The 24367-nt window shown below is 39.2% G+C and overlaps 1 protein-coding gene across 7 annotated transcripts in view; it reads right to left on the reverse strand.

Moving 5' to 3' along the window:
* LOC143934134 (serine/threonine-protein kinase BRSK2-like) overlaps positions 1-24367 on the reverse strand; it is a 480076-nt gene that overhangs the window by 28670 nt on the left and 427039 nt on the right. For all 7 annotated transcript variants that reach the window (XM_077457486.1, XM_077457484.1, XM_077457485.1 and 4 more), the window contains 3 exons: positions 16397-16561; positions 11503-11600; positions 3926-4076 (listed from right to left, as the gene is read on the reverse strand). In XM_077457486.1, coding sequence (XP_077313612.1) covers positions 3926-4076; positions 11503-11600; positions 16397-16561 — 414 coding nt within the window. The remainder of the gene's footprint in view (positions 1-3925; positions 4077-11502; positions 11601-16396; positions 16562-24367) is intronic.

Below are 24367 nucleotides of genomic sequence, written 5' to 3' on the forward strand. Positions count from 1 at the left end.
CTGCCAGCCCCTCTGTTCTATCAATCTATCCTACACTGTGTAAATGATAATTATAAAATGATGCCTGTAAATACCTTATCTCATATCTTTTATGGCCGGTCAATGACCTCCGGCCACTCTCCTCCGATCTAAGGGCTACAGCATGAGGGGCATAGACCCCCCTCTGATGCCACTCAACCCTTCCCGCCAGAGCCCTTAGATAGAGGAGGAGAGTGGCTGGAGTTCATGTGACCGGCCATAAAAGATATGAGATAAGGTATTAACAGGCATTATTTTATAATAACATTTACATAGTGTAGGATAGATTGATAGAACAGAGGGGTTGGCAATAATATTTCTTTACCCTTAGACCCCTTTCCCACGAGGTGTTTTTCAGGTGCTAAAATGCTAAAAATAGCGCCTGTAAAGTGCCTGAAAAATGCCTCTCCTGCCACCCCAATGTGAGCGGGAGTGTTCTTTTACACTGACGCACTGTGCTGGCAGGACGTTAAAAAAATCCTGCAAGCAGCATCTTTGGGTCGGTGAAGGAGTGGTGTATACACTGCTCCTCCACCACCCCTGCCTATTGAAATGAATGGGCACTCCTGCCGAAGCACCTGAAAAAATACCTGCGGCCATACACGGGCACATTTAAGCCTTTCTTCGGCCATTAGCAGGGGTTAGAATTGCCCCGCTAGCGGGTAAATAGCGCCGCCAGTTTTAGCTCTAATGCTGTTCGCGGCTCAGTGTGAAAGGGGTCTTATTTCCCGCTACTAATAGCAGCAGGGGAGGGGCAGAGACGGCTCAAACACACTGGAGCTGACAGGGAGGGGGAGAGAGGAGAGCAGCAGGATGATGGAGTCATGTAACCTGACCAAAGTAATCATAGATCAGCAGCCATGATTACCGTGGTCAGCACACCGGAAGGATCAACCAGTTTTTTTTACAGCTTAGAGACAAACAGATTGGACAGCACAAGCACTGTGCTGTTTAATCTGCTATAAGGGAACAGGAGCTGCCTTTTTTTTTTTTTTTTTTTTAGGGTTACAACTACTTTAAGGACAACTAGTCAGAAATAGTAATTTTAACCATATGTACTGTATATTCACTCTTTTTAACATCGGAGCATTACTGGTCAGGGTCTGCTTAATTGCTACATCAGTTATCTGTACTCTCTCCACTTGAGGGGGACACTTTTGTTCACAGAAAACCTCTGAGCCCCCACTATCTTACCTCCTGCCACAGCTTAGTGCAGATACCAGAGGGATTTCTCATACACCTGTCAGATTACAAAGCCTTTCATTTTCAGGAATGATCCATCTGCTTCAACATCAGTCATCAGCAGTTAACTGCTGTAGCAGGAGATATTCTAAGTTGAAAATTCTGTGTGTGCGGAACATATACTTCCAACTCATATGCCGCGTACACACGATCGGAAATTCGGCCAGAAAAAGACCGATGAGAGCTTTTTGTCGGAAAATGCGACTGTGTGTATGCTCCATCGGAATTTTGCTGGCCGAATTTCCACCAGCAAAAGATTGAGAGCATGTTCTCAATTTTTCCGACGGAAAAAGTTTCGATCGCAAATCCCAATCGTCTGTAGCAATTTCGACACGCAAAATTCCTATGCATGCTCGGAAACAATTCGACGCATGCTTGGAAGCATTGAACTTCATTTTCTTGGCTCGTTGTATTGTTGTGCATCACCACGTTCTTGACAGTCGAAAGTTCAGTGAACATTTGTGTGACCGTGTGTATGCAAGTCAAGTTTGAGCGGAATTCCGTCGGAAAAACCATCATAGCTTTTTCCGACGAGAATTCCGATCGCGTGTACGTGATTAGAAGTGCTGGCTGTCCTCCAGGGCTTCCCCGAATGGCACAGTCCTCTAAGGCTGTGTTCACACTTTTTAGATGCAATTAGATGCAGCTTACACCACATCCAAGTCTCAGAACATTTGCAAACATATAATTTTAAATGGTTCTGGTTCACATATGTGGGTTGCAGCCGCACTCCGCATTGCACAAAGATCGTGCGTGTTTTCTAGGCAGTGCAGTGTGAATTGCAGGCACATAATCTTCAGTGGGAACGCATCTGATTCGCAGATGTGTTACCACTTCACCTCTCCCCTCTCCCAGATCAGCTGATCCACAGCTACAATGGAGAGGAACCGCTGAATGAATAATTTTTTTCTTTGCATACAAAACAAAGCTATAATTCGCAACCAGACTAGTGTGAACCCAGCTTTAATGTTGCATCAGGGGCAGAGAGTGATTATGGCCACATTACTGCTGAGTTACTATAGCAAATTAAAGCAAAACCTCATTCTATCAACCAACATTGACTATTTATAATCCTTATCCTATGAGCATTAGTAACTAGATAAGAATCTATATCATATTCACTTATTTAAAACTTTTTTTTTACATTTCTTTAGTTGCTTCCTGGTTACCAGGCCTAGGCAAATGATGTTATAAACCACAGGAGTCTTCAGGAGTGGGGTAAGAAGGGCTTTCTCAGCCAAATACACGCTCCTGTCGGCATACCTGAGCCAAGTGCAGATGGATTTCAGGAAGTGAATGCTACATGAATAATTTGCCCTTACTCAAGATGGCCATGGGCAGAAAGTTTTTTTTTTCTCCATAATAAAACATGTAGACATGCATTGATGGAGGAGTTTGCTCTGAATGTTAAAAATAAATTAAATAGTGTTTTTTTGTTTGGGATGCTCAGATGCAGTGTAGTTCCCCTTTAACCACTAAAGGACAGGACGATTTGACCCCTAATGACCAGGCCATTTTTTTGGTAATATGGCACTGTGTTGCTTTAACTGACAATTGCGCGGTCATGCGACACTGCACCCAGACAAAATTGATATCCTTTTTTTCCCCACAAATAGAGCTTTGTTTTGGTGGTAACTGTATACCTCTGCGGTTTTTATCTTTTGCGCTATAAAAAAAAAGTTTGACAATTAAAAAAAAAACTATCTTTTTTTCTTTTTGCTATAATATGTTTGTTTACATTGACAGATGCCCATTCTGACTCTCTGTCAGCCGGCGGCCGGACATCGCGGCCGTCGGCCACGCACATTGACTCCCCCGCCGCGCGTGCCCACTGTAGCTATTAAAGGGACCACCGTACAGCTGCGGCAATTTGCAGAAATGAGCAGCTGGTCGGTAAGTGGTTAAAGTGGTATTAAAGGTTTGGCATAAAAATAAAAAAATAATAATAACATAACAAGCGTGTTATACTAACCTGCTCTGTGCAGTGGTTTTGGACAGAGCAGCCCCCTGATCCTCCACTTCTCAGGTCCCTCGCCGTCACTCCTGGCTCCTCCCCCTTGACCAGTGCCCTCAATAGCAAGCCACTGGCTATGGGGGCACTGGTGTGTGCTCGTTCTCGAACACTTCTGCCTTTACAACTACTTTTAAGGCTTGCAATAACAGGTACATGCAACAAGCATTTATCCTCCATTTGAGATAAGGTTAAGAAACTTTTGAGATCATTGTATGTTCTTTCACAGCTGCTTATGGCCTGCTTCTGAGCTGTTTTTCCATTCTCATTGACTTGTATCCAGAGAAACCTAGTTCTGATGTGAGCGAGTGCCCATGTTAACAGGCATCAAGAGCGAAGATTCAGATTATTACAAATGACCATTCCTAAATAATTTGCTATGAGCTCTGGACTCTTCCACCCACTCAATCTGTTGTGTCCCCCCATATCTCACTGTGTAGGTTATAGCTCTCTGAAAACTGCCTGAATACTCACTGGCAACCTAATCCAGGGCTCTGTCTATAAAGACCAATGCAAACCTGTGCACGTGGTGAAGGCTGTTCAGCTATAACTGGTATCCTTAAGTTCAGAGTCTGCGCAGCATTCATTTCATTAGATATCTCAAAAAATAACCTTTAGGACAAACCACCCAAGTTCAGTTCAGCAGAGTCCTACCTTTGACTGTGCTGTGCCATCTCAATAGCTCGCCGTGCAGGAACAGGAGAACCCCCATCTGTCACACTTAAAACTTCCATTGACTTTCTTTCTGGACGACGCTTTCCATGGCGATTTAGCATTGGAGAATCAACTCTTTTACGTGGAGGGTCTGTTGTAAGCCAGAAAAATAGCTGTGTTATAGATTGTAATGATAATAGGACATGCAGGGCACAAACTGACATCAAATCCGCTCTCTTTTTTAAATGATATAACCATAAAACATTGGAAAGCTAAATAAAATGTATCTAAACACCAGAAGAAACATTTCAACATTGTAGCATACCAATCCATAGATATGGTGTCCGCAATATGAAAAGCATTAAACAAGAGACCACACATGCATAATCAATTTAAAACAAACAAAAACTACCAACACAGTGCAATTGAAGGATGTGCCCACTAAGTCTTCATATTTTTTCACTGTTCTCATGCATTCTTGCTGCCTTAACCTGAAGATGAGACCACATCTCCCTATATCATCACTGTGCTGAAGAATGAGATCAAAATTCCAAGCATTCCCAACTGCCTAAAACATGAGACTTTTGTGGCTTTGTTTTGAGAACTTTTATCAACCAAAGTAGAAGATATGCAAATCTAAAGAAAGCAGGCACTCAGCACCTTCTCTAATTTTAGCATCCAGTGTGGGCACTCAAACTTCAGCCCTGCCCGGACATTTTAGTTGTTATGCAGAAGATGCAGTGAATTGACAGTTTCAGGCCCTTGTGCCCAACCTGTGGCACTTTGGCACTTTTTATGTGGCTCTTGGGGACCCTGTATACACTCATATATATCCCTGTTAACCTGTTGTTATTGTAATGATTTGTAGCAGTCTTGTGTAATATGTCTCCCGTCTATAACTGTTCCCTGAAGTCTCCTGCAATATGTTTGCAGCCTCTGACCATCTCCTGTACCATGTCTGCAGTCATACACCATCTCCTGTACCAAGTCCGCAGTCTCTTACCATCTCCTGTACCATGTCCACAGTCTCTGACCCTCTCCTCTACCCTGTCCACAGTCTCTGACCATCTCCTCTATTATGTCCCCAGTCTCTGACCATTTCTTTTATAATGCCCACAGTCTCCGACAATATTTTGTATTATGCCCATAGCCTTTGACTATATCCTGTTGTGTCTCTGCTGTATCCAACATTGAATATTCACTGAATTTTTTTGTGCAGCCCTTTGGTTATGTTGGGGGCCATGCTTGAGGCCCCCGTATCAAGAATGTTGACCACTGTTGGTTTGGGGGGTGATTGTACTACAGACAGGGGAGTTTAAACAATACACACTCCTGGGCCAGTGATGCCAACTGTCAGAGCATGGAGTAAGATGATAATTTCAAAGCTTATTGGTGTCTTCAGATACAGTATATTAAAGCAGCTAATGCTTCAACAAAGTTTATGAGAAAAGGGAGAAGCATCCCTTTAAAAATTGTGTACTTTAGTTGAAAGCCTAAGATATAGAGAAAATAACAATCTGTGTCTATAAATGTTTTGAGGCTGATCATCAGCAGATGAAAAACCTTGATAGAATAGAAATAACCTTAATCATTTGCAATCTCTTCAGGGTCTGGGTGCCGTCTGTTGGCAGGTTTTGTATTGCATACTTTAGGTGAATATTATCTGACAAAATGACTCATTGTACTGCAATGTGATAGCTCAATCTTACAGGCAATAAATGAAGCATCACCCTTGGTTGGCCCTGGAGCAAAGTAGTTGGCCCTGTATCACCGATAAGGAAAAATGGCATTGATAGAATTGATTTAGTTCACTATTACTTTATATTAACTTAACCACTTCAGGATCATGCTCAGTGTGACAAATGCAGATAAGTGGTCTTTCAGCCTGAAATCATATCTTGAAATTCACTGACTGTCTGTTAATGCTGGCAGGCAAATTCACTTATAGCCTGCAATCTCCTGTAGTGGGCTGGTCTGTATATATACGTAGATTACACAGTCTGACAATGCACTAGGAATTGGCGCATATCTCTAAAACTTTCTCCATTATAAAAAGACCAACTAAAACCACTTTAAAACAGCCACACACCTTTTCAATTCATCTTTGTTATTTAACTTACATTACCTTCTGCTGCTTAGAGACCATTTCTTAAATCTGTATTCAAATGTAAGGTAAACATTACAATAATAATAGAATATGTATACCCATTGAAAATATGGTATACTAAATTAAAGACAATTACTGGTGGATTTTTTATAGGCCTCTATAATATATCATCTATTTTTTAAATTTTGTATATTTACAATGACAAAAGTAATTCCCCAGTAGTTAGGTAATTTGCAGCTACAACATACAGCAAATATAAAGCAGCACCCTTTTTTGATAGCAACCTTCTTCCAGCTGCATCACTAATGTAGCACTGATGCAGTATTTGCATCCTACTGCTACAGTGACTTGGGCTGGGCATCATACTTTTGGTAGGATGGTGTTGGGGGGGGGGGGGGGGGGCAGGGGCAGGGCCTGTGGAAGACTATCTTGTAGGGAATAATGGCCAGCCTGAGCCAGACCCAATATCCTGCTTTCAGAGTACATGCCTATCCCTTGTGAGTGTAACTGGGGGGTGGGTTGCGCTATGGATCCTTAAAGGTAAATGTAGAAAAGAAAAATTAAAAGGTAAGAGCAGCCTCTATTAATTTCCACCCGCGGGTGGAACGATGTAAAGACAAAGGGGGGGTAATAGATATGGCGCTTATACCTATATGTGGGGACTAGTAGTGTGTTGGTGTATAAAAAAGAGTTGTATTGTATAGGTCAATATTTACATGTGTAGAAGTATATAATTCTTGAAGTGCTATCTGATTTTGGGCCTGAGTGTGTGTAGTATATATTTTCCAGCGTGCTGGTTCAAAACCCAAAATTTTAAAAAATTACACGAAAATTAAATAAAAGTACAATAAACTCAAAGTGCACGCCAATAGCAACAGATTGCAATATAGCAAAACATATAACTTAAAAAAGCAATATGCAGTTATTAAAATATTAATCTAAATGGCAATATGCAATTATTAAAGTGCGCGTGCAAAATAAATTCCTACTGGCCTATAGGTGAAGACTAATTGTGATGGTTGGTGGATTAGCCGTGGGAATATTAAAGTATAATACATATACTGTGGTGTCAGACTATAATCAATAAACATATATAAAATAACACGGTGATAGCATAAACTGGTCTGATAGTGTTGCTTTACATAAATTAGTATAAAATTAATATAGAAATTATAAAAATAAAAATAAAAATGCCATCTACATGAAGCAAAAATGTGCTAAAATGATAAAACACAGGGCAAATTAAATAAAAGATAAAATATAAAAATATATCCAAACAGCGTGCAAAATTAGTGCAAGAGAATGTGCAAGCAATGCAAGCAAATTATAAACATTGGACGTGATGGAGCAAGTCTCTATTAGGTGGCGGAAAAAACCGCAGGTGCAGAAAAGGAGGGGGGTGATGTTTTCAACTGTGTTCTTCACATTCGGTGGCTTAAAAGGGTATTAAAATTATTATGCTCTCACCAGAAGGGGGACCCCATCCGGGGTGGATCAACATTCACAATATTAGCTATTGTGCGGCTCTCTGGCTTCCTTCCACTTTAAAGATTAGGGATCCCTCGTTCCTCCGTGAGTAGCAATAAGCCCCGTTTATATGAAGTAGAGAAGAGGCACAACCATAGTGTGATACCGTTTATAAACAATTTTATTGCAGAAAATAGTTAAAAAGTTACTCACAAACGAATGTTTTAAAAGTGCGGTGTGTACAGCTTTTAAAATTCCCGCTATTGTAATCTCCATCAGAGCTCGAGGTGTACGCTGCCTGGCCACGCCCTACGCGTTTCGTCACACGGACGTCATCTACGCGTTTCGTCACACGGATGACGTCCGTGTGACGAAACGCGTAGGGCGTGGCCAGGCAGCGTACACCTCGAGCTCTGACGGAGATTACAATAGCGGGAATTTTAAAAGCTGTACACACCGCACTTTTAAAACATTCGTTTGTGAGTAACTTTTTAACTATTTTCTGCAATAAAATTGTTTATAAACGGTATCACACTATGGTTGTGCCTCTTCTCTACTTCATATAAACGGGGCTTATTGCTACTCACGGAGGAACGAGGGATCCCTAATCTTTAAAGTGGAAGGAAGCCAGAGAGCCGCACAATAGCTAATATTGTGAATGTTGATCCACCCCGGATGGGGTCCCCCTTCTGGTGAGAGCATAATAATTTTAATACCCTTTTAAGCCACCGAATGTGAAGAACACAGTTGAAAACATCACCCCCCTCCTTTTCTGCACCTGCGGTTTTTTCCGCCACCTAATAGAGACTTGCTCCATCACGTCCAATGTTTATAATTTGCCTGCATTGCTTGCACATTCTCTTGCACTAATTTTGCACGCTGTTTGGATATATTTTTATATTTTATCTTTTATTTAATTTGCCCTGTGTTTTATCATTTTAGCACATTTTTGCTTCATGTAGATGGCATTTTTATTTTTATTTTTATAATTTCTATATAAATTTTATACTAATTTATGTAAAGCAACACTATCAGACCAGTTTATGCTATCACCGTGTTATTTTATATATGTTTATTGATTATAGTCTGACACCACAGTATATGTATTATACTTTAATATTCCCACGGCTAATCCACCAACCATCACAATTAGTCTTCACCTATAGGCCAGTAGGAATTTATTTTGCACGCGCACTTTAATAATTGCATATTGCCATTTAGATTAATATTTTAATAACTGCATATTGCTTTTTTAAGTTATATGTTTTGCTATATTGCAATCTGTTGCTATTGGCGTGCACTTTGAGTTTATTGTACTTTTATTTAATTTTCGTGTAATTTTTTAAAATTTTGGGTTTTGAACCAGCACGCTGGAAAATATATACTACACACACTCAGGCCCAAAATCAGATAGCACTTCAAGAATTATATACTTCTACACATGTAAATATTGACCTATACAATACAACTCTTTTTTATACACCAACACACTACTAGTCCCCACATATAGGTATAAGCGCCATATCTATTACCCCCCCTTTGTCTATCCCTTGTGAGTATGAAGTGAGCACTGGAGGGTGTGTCTTGCTTGGTTTCATAGAGCCTCGGCAGTTTGAAAAACGGACACAGCTTCTAAAAAGGCGCTCGGTTATGTTTGCAATTTGGCGGCATGCTGTCTGTCTGTTGGGAAGGTGCTTTTTTCATTGTAAGTACAGCTATTGTTTGTAAAAAAAACTATAATGATGTTGGGTCAGTTTTCTTTTACATTTTTAAGATTATAAATTTCTAAATGGATGTTTTACTTTATATATTTTATATTCTTACTAATAAATCTTTATTACATGGTGCACCCATGACACTATGAGATGTCATGGTTTCTTAAAGTGTATGGAGCATCTGTCAAATATTTTTTAGTTTTACAGGGTTAAACCCCTATCAGGTTATTTGTTGCCTGTGTCCCATTGGAAAGATTTCTTTTTTTTTCCTTTTCTGGATACACAACAGGAAGTAAGAGGAAATCAATCCAAAGTGAAAGGAATTCCCGTCTTAGCTGTCGGCCAAGAAGGTATCCCTATTGGAGAATTCCCCCTCACGTTTTGATCCCCCTTAAAATCTTTGGATTTGCCCTGACATTCTTCCTTAGTGACCACGGTTACCAGGACAAGTAAAAGGGTGAATCTCCCAAGTTGGGACACAGACAGCAATAAAAAACTTCACATATATTCTAACCTCTTGCGTATACTTTAAAAGCTTTCTAAAGAGAGAACATAGCAGAAGCTGTTTGCTTTCCGACTCCCACTCTTTAACAAAAATTTATAAACCCCATATGAGCAGACTCATATGATTCTTAGTTTTTCAGCTGTATGTGTTAATTTGAACTTCAATTACTGAACTCTATAAACAACAAGCAGCTATGTAAAGTCAAGTAGACATGTATGAAGGACCTAGAAATTTACCTGCTGCCTGCAAATAGGTAAACATAAAACAATTGTATACAAAATGGCATATATATCTGTAAAAAGGGAAATTATTTTTTAAACATGTAGTTTTTAATCCTAAACATAATAAACAAAGAAAAAAAAATACAAAAACACTATACTGTCCCTTTAAAGAAAATATACTTGGTATTTTTCCAAAAAATGCAAAAAAATAATTTTCAAACACTTTTTCTAGTGTGTCAAAACAACTATCAGGAAGATTGTGGTAAATTGCCTTTTTATATACAGTATCTCTGCTACATTTCTGCTAGCATAATACATACATTATATGCATATATTAAGCATCTAAAGTAGTTTCTATATATCCAGAAAAGAAAACATCAAATTCAGTTATAATTATATCACATTCGGTAAGTATTAAATGTACATGCAGCAGATATGTAAAATATTCAATGGCCTTATAGTGGAACTTGACTCAAAAGGAACATCTATACCGTAAGTATTATTTTCACCTAAAACAGTATCCTAAAAAAAATTACATTTTGTCTATAATTCCTCCAGAAAAATAGCAGTGCACTTTCTGATATGTGAGGGTACCTAGACACTCCTGTATCTACAACCACATAACTGTATATATGCAGTGTAAAATCTAAGACACTCTTAACTTGCAGTTTTAGCAGATTTAAAATGGGAATTGGTGATGTCACTACCATGCTGCGCACTGTTCTCCGTGCTAGTGTCACAATGAAGCAAAATGTTTATTTTTGCAAGAAGGCCACCTTTGCACAGAGACACAGTCCACAGGCAATATTGGTGACTAAATAGAAAAAAATGCAGCGCTTAAATATAGTAGGTAGGAAAATGTGATATTGTATATCAACAATACTGAAAAATAAATTAATAATTTAAAATGAAAAAAAAAAATGAAAATCACCCTATAAAAATGAACAACAAATCTCAATAAAGTAACAAAATAAAGTCCACCGCGTGAATAATTGATTGGCATCCATTAACGATGAAGCAGCAATTGAAAATTCCTCAAATATGTATTTTCTGAAGACACTCTAGAAATGCTGTTTCATCGTTAATTAATGGCAATCAATTATTCATGTGGTGGACTTTATTTGGTCACTTTATTGACATTTGTTTTCCACTTTTTATATGGTGATTACATTTTTTTTTTCATTTTAAATCATTAATTTTTTTTTCAGTATTGTTGATATACAATATCACATTTTTCTACCTACTATATTTAAGCACTGCATTTTTTTTCTATTTCGTTACTTGTGCTGTTTGTCTTCGGCTGTGCTGGCTGCTTTTATTATATAACACAGAGCGGTATATGATCTGATTAATATTGGTGACCAATCCTTTGCTTTCTGCCTGCTATTTTTAGCACAGTTTCCAGAATCCAGTTTCTCTTAAAGTGGTTGAAAACCCTTAAAAAAAAAAAAATCTGCAAAACAAATGCATAATGAGCTAGTATGCATAGCTAAATTTGATTAAAAAGTGGGCAGTGTATGATCTGCATTTATTATACAAGGTTCACTCTTGTAAGTCCATACCTATGTCATTTCGAGGAGGGAGGTCTTCATCCTCACAGCTTGGATATCTTTCTTTGCGGTCAAGTAGAAGATAATAAATCATCTTCTCCTGGTTTTCCCTGCAAAAATATGTTTCAAATAAGTAAAAAGAAAAAAAAAAAACATTTTAATGTACAAATCACAACATGGCTTGAATTGATGTGGAAAGCATACAGAACGAACACTAATGGATATTTTCTTGTCTTTCTTTTAATGCAATGTTAGGCTCACCCTTTTCATGGGCATTAGCCATAGTCCATGAGTTTCTTGTACAGCTCCCCACCTATGTCATTATAGAGTATGCATTCCTCTCTATATGGATACGAGGGGCCTTCAAAAAGTTTCAGACTTTTATATTTTCGCTTGAAAGGGTGAGGGCGGGAGGAATAGTAATTGGTCATATCTGAGAGTGCCATGTGACTAGTCTGTCTGGCAAGCTGGTTGACCTTGCAGCTTAGTATAAGAGTTGTCACTCTGTTGTGAAGATGCCTGCAAAATCTGTGCTCATCCAAAAACATTTTTTGCTGATGGCATTAAAAAGTTGGTACAACACCTAGAAAAATACATCGCAAAGGAAGGTGACTATGTAGGAAAGTGATGTAATTTGTTTTTGAAATTCTTAATAAATAGAGCTAACAAAAAGCGAGAAAACATTTGAAGAACTTTTTGAAGACCCCTCGTATTATTTTAGACTGTTATAATGGCAGGTAAGACAAGGACCTGGTCAGTATCCTTGGGCCAAAGCAGATACATTTGAATATATGCAAGCTTTGGAGTTTTGTTCATCAAATAGAACCAACAAGAACTGGATATTTTTTTTTAACCCAGTGGGAAAATATCAAAATATATCAAGTATAGTATCAAAGTATAAGTAATTGCTGCAAATGCTAAGTGGACTATTGATGTAAGGCAGTAAGATGTGTCTTACTGTCCTACAATCGATATAGTGTTTATGTAGACTGCAAGATTTTCTTTCAAGATCCATTAAGATACAGCTAAACTATGTTCTACAAGAAGTGAACCGCCAATTAAACACAGGTACAGACAGTACAAACATTTATAAAAATTTTAGCCATGGGGCATTATATTGAGACTCTTCAGTTACAGAAACATGTTCAGTGAGGCAGTACAAAGAACCTGTAGAATCTATTCATTTTATTGTTCAAGTCCATGTCCTATTGGGCAGATACACTTTATGATCTTTTAGAGACAACAAGGAATGAGAGCAAATCTCTCCAAAGTTGGGGAAATACCCCCTTACACAGCTGTCACTACATCATGTATCCTTGTTTGAAGATTACCTCTTTATTCCTCTTTTAGTGAAAGTGTTTTTCCTTACTTTCATTAATAATGACAACTGTCAATGGCATACAAAGAGAGGAAGAATCTCCCTAGTGGGAATGTAGACTACAATAAAAACCTGACAGGCATAAAAACCCTTCCCTACTCTATCCAAAGCTAAAAAGAATGTTTTGTCTTTAAATACACTTTAACTGTTTGATAGTTCAACCTAAAGCCAGACAAGTCCTTATCCACCCAGTTATTAAAAAAGAAGTGTAGAAGAGCAATCAATTTAGTTCTAATTGGCTCTTAAATCTATTACAGCCTGTAAGATTAATTGGCGTAAAATGCAATCATATCTCAGAAATCACCAGGTTTGCTATTCTATTGTATGAAATAATTGAACTGCTTCGTCCTTGCCCAGTAAACATTAACTTCATTGACATTGTCTACTCTGCTAGCAGCAAACTGAAGCTGCTGTCCCAATACAATCACCTCTACTTAGAGTTCTGCATATTTAAATTTAATGGGCCTTGTGTTTAATGTACTTTTCAAGGAGAACTACACTCAGATGAATAAAGGGGGCAAGATGAGGCTGGTATGTTATTATCAACTAGCTCTATACCTCTTCTTCTGCGATTTGAAGTCTAAGTATCATACTGTGGTCCTTTAGTTCTGGTCCTTGGATATACCTAGGAGAGATTTAGATATTCTTGTGCTGATAAAAGTCATCAGACTTGGTATGTCTGTTTCTTTGTTTTGTTTAGCAGCTGTGGGCTTCCATTCCATACTGTATAAAATCAAACAGTTCTGACCTTGCATTCATATCCATTATCCTCCTTTATGTGCTGTATGAGTCTCCATGGGGTTTATTTTAGATTACATAAAGGTATTAATATCTTCCGTCATTCCTGATTTTTTAAAATGGTATGAATATACATTTATATTATCTTTTGACTTTTTATTCTTTAAGGCAAACTAGTGATAGCATCAATAATGCTAAACGATTAACTCTAAAAAATGATTAACTCTTAAAAAAGATTAGCTACAGAGAGATAAGACCCAATATAAAGGGACTCTGAGAACATACTTGTATTTTTCTTTGCATATACCAATTAGGTGATAATTCATTTTTTGCTATGCAACTTTTCATGGTTCAAATATAAGTCATACACATATTCCTCCTATTGCTTATAATAAATAAAACTTTTATAGTTTAAACTGTACTTCTCATATTCCATCTACTCCAACATAGAACACCACTAATAAGCCTTAGTTGTGCAATTCATTGGTTAATGTATTTTTTGGTTATTCAGAGATGAGGATGTATCCAAATCTCCAAATGAAATAGTAACGAATTTTGTTTAAAATCATTAAGTTTCGTTTTGTATTTTCCTTTTCTAAGAAATCCCAAATTTTTGGAAAGATTTGAATTTGGTTCGAATGAAAATGATCAATTCAAATTCTGTGTGAAGAATACCTGGTTGTTAATGAGAAGCACTACATCCTTAACAACCAATCACTCATCAGCTCAGCTGTCAGCAGGTTTTCCCACTGACAGATAAATGTAAACAAAAGAATGCCAGCAATAAAAAATACAGAAAGAAAAACAAATCCATATCAGGCCCTTCAGCACCTTTTTACCTATGAAAATGCAGCCTATCATTTTTAATGGTATGGTAATGGTTTAATAATCGATACATATAGGCCCATAAACTTGTGCTATGTATTGATCAATAAAAAACACAAAAATCTGTATTGCTGGCAGTATTTTTACATATGTACATCACGCTAGCTTGATTAAAAAAAGCTAGAATAATTTTTATACATGTGTACGTACGCAAATACGTGCATATGCTATACAGCCACCATGTGCAAGTGTCATTCTTTCAGAGGTGACTACCATAATCCAGTAAAATAGGTGCATGTGTTTAACATAAGGGATGTTGTTTATTTATTTATTTGTTCAGTATTTTAGTTTTTTCTATTCTATAGATAATATTCCTTAAAACATGTAGGTGTTTTCTTTTTTTTTTTGTGCCTGTGGTGGTTTCTTTGGCTATAACTGTATATGTACAGTATCTCACAGAAATGATTACACCCCTCACTGTTAGTCACTAGCTCTCTGCTCTGTCCCTCCAGCACTCACTGGAGTGCCGGGCTGTGGAGGGGACAGGAGCAGCTGGGTCAGGTTCTCAGCGGTTGCCTGAGAGGCTGAGTCAGCTGCCGGTCAGGCACTTGTGTGAATGCTGCCACTATTGTCAGGATACCTTCAGAGAATGGACAGCGTGTGTGATATCAGCCAGCAGCAGACTTTAGCCCGCTGTTGGCTGCATCTGGGTCACAGAAGTACAGAAATAAATGCACTCCTGTGACCCAGAAGAAATGTATGGACAAAAAAATGTGGCCATACTTCTCTTTTAAATGCACAGTTACAGCTTTCACTTATTCAGTAAGGCACTGATTTGTAACAGCAGTTTATACAGCAATGGCACAGAAATACAGCAACTTCTCACACAATATCAGAAACAATGCACTTTTCCCTGGCAAGGCCCATTTTTTTCAAGGTTGGACTACAGTTAATAACTGAATGTATGTGGTGTAACATGTTGCAAATGCACTGGCCCCCGCCTTCCCGCAAGGCCCTTCTTCCCCTGTTAGCTGTCATAAACAAAAAAAAAAAAATGTATTCTGTGAATAGAAAAAATACAAGTCCAGACAGCCTTTGTGGCTGTTGGCTTGTAGTTCTCAATGAACTACCAGAGCGCTGTTGTTCACTCTTGGTAGTTCACCGGGATTCCTGTCAGAGTGTAACTGCCTATTGGAGGTATGGGCAGACATATACACAGACAGTCTGCAGGACCGTGCCATTACACCCTTGATCTGCTGATCGTGGGTGCAATGCTTTACAGGTCCCCAACAAAAAAAATAATAAATGCATATTTTTTTACCTGCAAAAACTTTGCATTTATTATTTTTTTCTAAATGTGAATTTAACATTAAGTCCCCATTATTAGAACCTAAATATCAGTTTAACTCATGTCTCGTTTCTTTTATACTGCATAACAAAAACTTTTAAAATAAATTATTTGCGTCTTTACAACTTGACTGTAAGGCATTCTGTTTTTTACTAAGCCCTTCCCACTGGCACAAAGCTCTGCCCAAATATGATGACAAATGCTTTTAACAACAGTGTCTGTAGTAGGAGGGAGCTAGTAGACCATAAAGCAAGATGCATATGCCTGGTCACCATGACTGCCTGGGACAAGATACAAATACTGGCTCATGTCAAGAATGCCATACACAATGCATAGTTTGTCCAAATTAAACTGACTACTTACAGTAGATGTGGATACATTCTAGAAGATTCAATGCTAGTTAAAAGTAATGAGAATTCCTGAGGAGTGATTCCCCATACCCCTGAGATCCTTGTCTGTCCCCTATACATGATATTCCTTCCTGGAGCTAAGTAGTTTTTGGTGGAATATAAATTATGGACATAAATATCTGCTATTTTCACACTTGGTAATTTACTTTCAAGATTTAGCTCATCATTCCTGTCTATAACATTATGCTCTCCCCCAGGAATACTTACTCTTCATTCTGTAGTTCCTGTTTGAGTTTGGTTTTATCTCTGAAGCAGCCCAGGGAATGCATGCTGTCTAGGACGTCTGGGTCAAACTCACTTACTGAGTGAATCCTTCTGATGGACACTTTTCGGGGAGTGGGTTGTTCAGGCTCGGGTTCATTTTTGCCCCCTCTGTGAACAAAATAATAGTTAGTCATAAGGTTCACGGCAAGTGACAACCAATTTAAGGTGCATTACACAAAATGTCTGCCCAATAAGATTTTAAATATATTAACAATGAAAAACTTTAAAGAAAACCTGTACTAAAATAAATATGAAAGCTGTCGTTGCTAAAAATGCTAATTTTTGGTCGTACTTTGGTTTTAGTACTTTTCAGTCCTGATCTGGAACAAGCAAGTAGCTAGTAAAGTAAAAAAATAATTCCAAAAAACTGATGTGTATACTAGTTCTGAGATAGGAAAGTATGAAGGCTATTAGATTAACAGACAGAGCAGGCAATCAGCATTTCCAGCAGGTACAATCAGCAATGGTATCCTACGTAATTTCCAAAGTATAGATTTCTTTCAATGAGTAGGCTGCCATTGATGACCTTTCCTTCTAGTTGATTGACTACCTCTAGTTTTTATACTTTCAGTCACTGTTTTGACTTTACTTTGCCTTCAGTGACCATGCATGTTGTGGCTCAGTGACTCAAGAGTATTGAGACCACACACGATTAGGCAACCATAACTTTTTTGAAGGAGGTCAGCAATGGTAGCCCCTCTATGTCTTACTGTATGTAATGGGCTTTCGTGATGGCTTACACAATCTCATACATATGTAACAGACTAAAAATTAAACAAATTTAGAAATCAAAGAGGACATATTATTAATGCAGATATTTTGGCTGAAGTCCCAGTCTATCAACCATCCCAATGTCTAAGAAAATATGTGACAAACTCAAAAATGGGCAGGTTCACCAAACACTTTTGGGTTTGTATGGGCATGTGGAAAGCTCCATTATAGCGAAAACTTAAAAAAAGTAAAATAGATCTTGTTATCCCTGTCAATGACTCTGTTGGCCTAAAATGTACCTATCTCCCTTTCTCTTTGACAGTAAGTCCAGAAATGAGACAAGTATATGCCACTAGAACAGAAAGACACACTACAGTAATAATAATCTTACAGATGTTTCTTTTCACCTGGCCACAGACCACAGTAAGCCCTTGTACACACGATCAGAGATTCCGACGGAATGTGTCCGATCGGAGCATTGTGTGTGGTCTGCATCGGACTGTTTCCATCGGAATATCCGTCAGACCAAATTTTCCAACTTGCCGGAAATATTTTCTGACAAAATGCTCCGATCGGACATACTCCGATCATGTGTAGAGAATTCCGATCGGACAAAGTGCCACGCATGCTCAGATCAAATTCCTACATCAAAGCTATTGGCTACTAGCCTGAACGTAGTCCCATCGTAACGAAATTACGTTATTGCGTTCCGACAACCGTGTGTATGCAACAGTTTCGGACAAGATCTGTCGGACAAAATCCGACAGATTTGGTTGTCGGAATCTCTGACCGTGTGTACAAGGGCTAAGAGTCTCATATGGGTTTTATAAGATCTATGAGATCCGTGACCTTGATTTAGGCAGATTTCATTGCATCTACACACTGTTCATCATAAATTACTTTGAGCCTTGCACATACAGGTGTCAAAAAAGAGCCTTTGACATGTTTCTGATTACTGCCCAGTGCTCATCAACACTTCTTTATATTGCTCATATGGATGCCTTTGAGTTATTTCTGACCTTATCTGGACCTTTGATCTGCATTGACTTGTGTAAGGAGAAAAGCAGGTCTGACACAAATAAATGTCTGTATACAGTAAGTCCTCAGTATGACCTTAATGCTCAATCAACTAATGAAGAGCAGATCAAAACATATATAAAACTAAGACCGTACACCAAAGCAGAAAGTCACATGTTATGTGAACTGCATCATGATAGACACAGGAAATTTGAATTTGTGCATGAAATCAGGAACACAGCAATATGTCACACAGGGATATGGTAAAAACTCCTGCCTTATAGATTGTATATTTGAATTTTTTTCTGCCAAAAGCAAAGCAAAAAAAGCTAACTTCCCCAATGGCATACAGTGCTGATGCAGGAATCTAACAACACATTGCAGCCTCAGACTCAAGAGTGTAATAATAATCAGACCCAACTCTGATGGATATGTAAATTCTCATTTGCATTCTGCATGCAAATTTTGTTCTTTCATCAAGTCCATATGTACAGTACTTGATTATTACTGTGTGCAGTTATTAAATCAGTTCTCTAATAGCTCCACAAACCTAAAAAAGCAACATAAAATAACGAAACCTTTTTCTACGCAATTATTTGAGATTTACTTAACAATCTGAATAGAGCAGGGATACGTCTTGCAGGACTGCGTACCTGACTTTTCTCTACAGATGGAGGCTCTAAAAAAATAGAGAAAGAAAGGGCAGCCCTAAATGTTGGGGCGAGGTGATATTTTTCTGAATTATTTGTGACATTTTTGCAGACTGTTCATTTGTTTTTCCTCCCACACCCATCAAACTACCTTTTCTTTATGATGTGCATGGATATCCATGACATGAAATGTCTTGAAGCTGAGGAAGTCCACAGTGCAAAGTAACAACGTGTGCTGTAATGCTTTATTCACAGTGCACTGGATGCAGAAATGCATCCAATAGTGGGATTGATTTACTAAAACTGGAGAGTGCAAAATTTGGCGTGGCTCTGCACAGAAACCAATCAGCTTCCAGGTTTTTTTGTCAAAACCTAATTGGACAAGCTGAAGTCAGAAGATTATTGGCTAGAATGTACAGATGCACCAATTTTGCACTGTACAGTTTTAGTAAATCAACCCCATTGTTTTTTGTGTTCATTGTTCTACCCTTGGCTGAAATGCCCCTCTGCCAATAACAATAACAATAGGTAACAACAGTCCTTTCCATGTGGTAGTGTGCGAGTCACTGCACCTTAAAATGTTACTAAACCCAGGACCCTGCATTCAGTATATCTGGTCCCCCACAGTACACAGAACATGGAAATGCAATTATTTTAGCAAATATAAACTGCTAAATACCTTTCCTTATCAGCACTATATGGCAGTCTTATGACTTCTATCAGTGTCTGGTTAAAGCTTTTAGGAGGAGTTTTCATTCTATGCTGACTGTCCTATGAGGCTGCATTACCTTTTACCCTGTCTGGATGGTGCTGATTGGCCTTGTGCCAATCTCCCGTACCCTTCTAAAGTAAAAAAAAAAAAAAAACTCTTAAGCAATACAAACCAAACTGAGCATGTGCAGAGAGTCACCAAGACTCTGCACATGGTATCAGCAAATGGATTGGGCACAGTGGAAGAGATCAGTGGAAGGATCAGAGAAGACAGGATCAAACAACCTTTTTACACAATGCGAAGCATTAACACACAGTGAGTATAACAAGCATGCTTTACTGCATATACAGACTGATTTTACTGTTGTGGGATTAGTGACACTTTAATATCCTCTCTTAAGAACCACTTGTACAGTATGTTTACTGAGTCATTTGGCTTGGTGCACCTATTTAAACTTATTGCTGCAGGGTAAGTGAGCCTTAAAGGCCCAACATTGGAAAGACAGCATATTTTCACCTGCCAGTGTCTCCTGTCCTTGCACGGACTACAGAGTGATTTTGAGAGTGACAGCATAGAATGCCATTTCTCCCCACCATAACTCTTTACTGTCTTCAGACCATGGGCTAGGAAGGATTTTACTGTAAACATCAAGAGGCCTTGCATACCATAGTTGCAGGCCGGGTCCTTAAGACTGGTTCTGTCTACAGTAGGGCCCAACCGCTTGGAAGGGCAAATCATACCTAGCAGTCCATCCCTCCTATGGAGCTCCGTCTCCTGGCCACCACCGCTTCCACTTCCAAGCTGGCTGCTTTTCTTTTCCACAATTCCACTCCTTTGTTACCCAAAAGGTTAACCCAAGTACACACTCTTTATTACCTGAAGAGTTAACTTGTAGAACTCACACTGTTCCCTGAAACATGTTCACAATAACCTCACTCTCCTGTTCACAATGTCTAAGCTAGTTTAATCATTAAATACTTTACTAAAGGTGATAACCCCTGATCCGGCACAATATCTAAAATTGAATCTGGCCCCTCTGCTTGATAAGCAATGTGTGAATTGTTGCAGTTGGTATAAACTGCCTTTGTCTGTAGTTGGCAGAATCAATTTCATTAAAATGATTTAGGCACCCCAGCTCCTCTATATTTTTCATAATTCCCTCATCTGGATCCCCCAAAAGTGGTTCTCATGTATTGATTCTCAGTTAAGAGACCTCATCTGGAAAAAGCAACAGCCCAGAATTAAACTTATCACACTGCAGTATGCTAAAGATAAAGTGGGCTTGGCTTTAAAATGTATTTCCTGGCCACTCAGTTTCAGCAGCTGGCTGGTTGGGGATACGTGGACTATGGGGATCCCATAGCTTGTCTAATTGCTTGCCCTGACCCCACTCTGCCTGCACCTGCAATCTCTCACTTCACACTAAGAAATGGTCTTACCTGCTCTCCCACTCTCAGCCCTTACCTCGGTTCTCCTGCATAGGGTCTGGAGTGCCCTAAAAATTTCACAAAAAATTATTGGCTTTCTCTTGACCCCTGGGATGCATAACCGTAATTTTGGATACCCAGAAGTAGCTAAGCCACAGGGATTTTTTTTACTGGAACAGCAAAGGCATATTTTATGTAGATTGGGTATTCTTGGATAACGTACTTAAGTCCTACGATCAGCTGCGATCTGAGTTTGCCAATATCTACAGTTACACCACGCAATTCAGACAGCACAGCTGAGAAATGCTTAAATCAGACTCAACCCTAGTTACAGAAGTGGTGTCTGAAGTGGAGAAAAGAGGATTGATTTCCCATATAAATCAGTGGCTGCTTTCCTCTATACAGGACTCTGCTACACTTAGATGCAGGGCTGCGTGGTCAGAAGACATTGGAGAAATAACACTGTCGAACAGTGGGATATGGCCCTGGAACCAATCCCCTCTCTATCCATATCTGCTTCCCACAAACTTTCACAATTGTTTATTTTATTTCTTAGGGTCCATAGATTGCCAGCCAAGCTTCATGCCTGGGGTATGAGGGACATATCTCTATGTCCTAAATGTCACCCTTATAGGTGTGATTTTATGCATCTGCTCTGGAGATGTCTGAAACTCAAGCGTTACTGAACCCAGGTGATAAACACTATTTCATTAGTCGTCCAAGTTACTATACTTACTAATCCCCTAGTATGCCTACTGGGCGCTAGACCCTGAATTGTTTCAACCAGGTACAGTATCTCACAAAAGTGCATACACCGCTCACATTTGTTTAAATATCGTATTATATCTTTTCATGAGACAACACTGAAGAAGTGACACTTTGTTACAATGTAAAGTAGTGAGTGTACAGCATATATATATGACGGTGTAAATTAGCTGTACACCCCTAAGTGAAAGTCCAAATTAGGCCCAATTAGCCATTTTCCCTCTTCAGTGTCATGTGACTCGTTAGTGTTACAAGGTCTCAGGTGTGAATGGGGAGCAGGTTTGTTAAATTTGGTGTTATCGCTCTCACTCTCTCATACTGGTCACTGGAAGTTCAACATGGCATCTCATGGCAAAGAACTCTCTGAGGATCTGAAAAAAAGAATGGTTGCTCTACATAAAGATGGCCTAGGCTATAAGAAGATTTCTAAAACTCTGAAACTGAGCTGCAGCACAGTGGCTAAAACCATACAGTGGTTTAACAGGAAGGGTTCCACTTAGAATAGGCCTCGCCACGGTCCACCAAAGAAGTTGAGTGCACATGCTCAGCATCATATCCAGGGGGTGTCTTTGGGAAATAGACGTATGAGTGTTGCCAGCATTGCTGCAGAGGTTGAAGGGGTGGGGAGTCAGCCTGTCAGTGCTCAGACCATACGCTGCACACTGCATCAAATTGGTCTGCATGGCTGTTGTTCCAGAAGGAAACCTCTTCTAAAAATGATGCACAAGAAAGCCTGTGAACAGTTTGTTGAAAACAAGCAGACTAAGGACATGGATTACTGGAACCATGTCCTGTGGTCTGATGAGACCAAGATAAACGTATTCAGTTCAGATGGTGTCAACCGTGTGTGGCGGCAACCAGGTGAGGAGTACAAAGACAAGTGTGTCTTTCCTACAGTCAAGCATAGTGGTGGGAATGTCATGGTCTGGGTCTGCATGAGTGCTGATGGCACTGGGAAGCTACAGTTCATTGAGGGAATCATGAATGCCAACATGTAATGTGACATACTGAAGCAGAGCATGATCACCCCCTTTAAGAGACTGGGCTGCAGGGCAGTATTCCAGCATGATAACGACCCCAAACACACCTCTAAAGTGACCACTGCCTTGCTAAAGAAGCTGAGGGTAAAGGTGGTGGACTGGCCAAACATGTCTCCAGACCTAAACCCTATTGAGCATCTGTGGGGTATCCTCAAATGGAAGGTGGAGGAGCGCAAGGTATCTAACATTTGTTAGTGTAAGTTCTTCAGTGTTGTCACATGAAAAGAATAAAATATTTACAAAAATGTGAAGGGTGTACTCACTTTTATGAGATACTGTACATATATCATGGCATCTCGTCTTTTGTATCTTGCTTGTAAACTGATTGCTAGATTCTGCATGGCTCCCAATATATATTATCAATAAAAGAGTTTGGATTAAAAAAAAAATACTTTACTAATAATTCCGACATCATTACAAGCAGTTCTCAATATCTTCCGACAAAGTCGTTTCCAGAGTGGTATAAACAGTTCCAAATCCAGGCACATATAACAGTTCAACAGAACATAGTTTACTCCCAGGCTGTTATAGTTTGCTTTCCAGATTAAAAAAGAGGAGGTGCTGTGGTGCTCACATGTGCAGTAGTTAATGGTGCTACACTAGTTCTTCCATGCTGTATAAGCCTGTGGCCGAACAGTGGCTTCATAAGGGGCCCATACTCCAGAGAATTCTCCTTTCATATGCTTGCTTTGATAGGGAACCTCAACCTCAGTTCTTTCCACTAAAAGTCCTCAGCATGCCTACTAATGGTATACCGCAGCCACCCAGGGCCTACCTACAACTGCTGGCTGAACATGATGTTGCCCCTTCTCTCTCCCATACAGGACTCTGTACTCTTTACAAGGCATGGCACATGATATACATGTATATCATGGCTATGTCAAAATGGCTGCCCAAATCTGTTGGCATTTCAATGTCAATAGCAGGCACTATTCCCCAAGATGGCCACTGGAGCTCAGAACAAAGGACAAATCAGTGCTCTGCTGTGCTTCCCTAATGCACAGAGTACAGCAGGAATAATGTGACTGCTCTGTGCTCCATACAATACACCCTGTTCTAAATGGGAAAGCAAGACCCCCAGTGACCAAATGCTGAACTGCATCTCACCCATGATAATGAAGAGAAATAATAAAAGAAAACCCTTGTATTCTACCTAACACGTCCTTAAACATTGATTCCTTTATGGATGCAATGTCTGCGTGCCTTGCTATCCTCCCAGACACAGCAATAAACACCATCATTATCAACATAATTTTTATCCACTTTTAGGCGATCCCTGAAAACTTTCCTCTTCATAAAAGCCTATCCTGCCTCCATCTAACAACTGTACTATTTTCTCCATGAGCTCATCCCCTATAGCTATTACCCGTTTGTATAACTTGACCCTCCCTCCTAGATTGTAAGCTCTAATGAGCAGGGCTCTCTGATTCCCCGTCTTGAATTGAATTGTATTGTAATGTCTGTCCTAATGTTGTAAAGCGCAGCGTAAACTGTCGGCGCTATATAAATCCTGTATAATAATAATAATAACATCTAAACATTTGCCTGTTATTCAGGAGAAACGCAAGGTGCTTGAAGCATTACAGGCTTAA

The sequence above is a fragment of the Lithobates pipiens genome, unplaced genomic scaffold (assembly GCF_037356315.1).
Source record: "Lithobates pipiens isolate NorthernLeopardFrog02 unplaced genomic scaffold, aLitPip1_a1.2 Scaffold_27, whole genome shotgun sequence".
Taxonomy (NCBI): domain Eukaryota; kingdom Metazoa; phylum Chordata; class Amphibia; order Anura; family Ranidae; genus Lithobates; species Lithobates pipiens.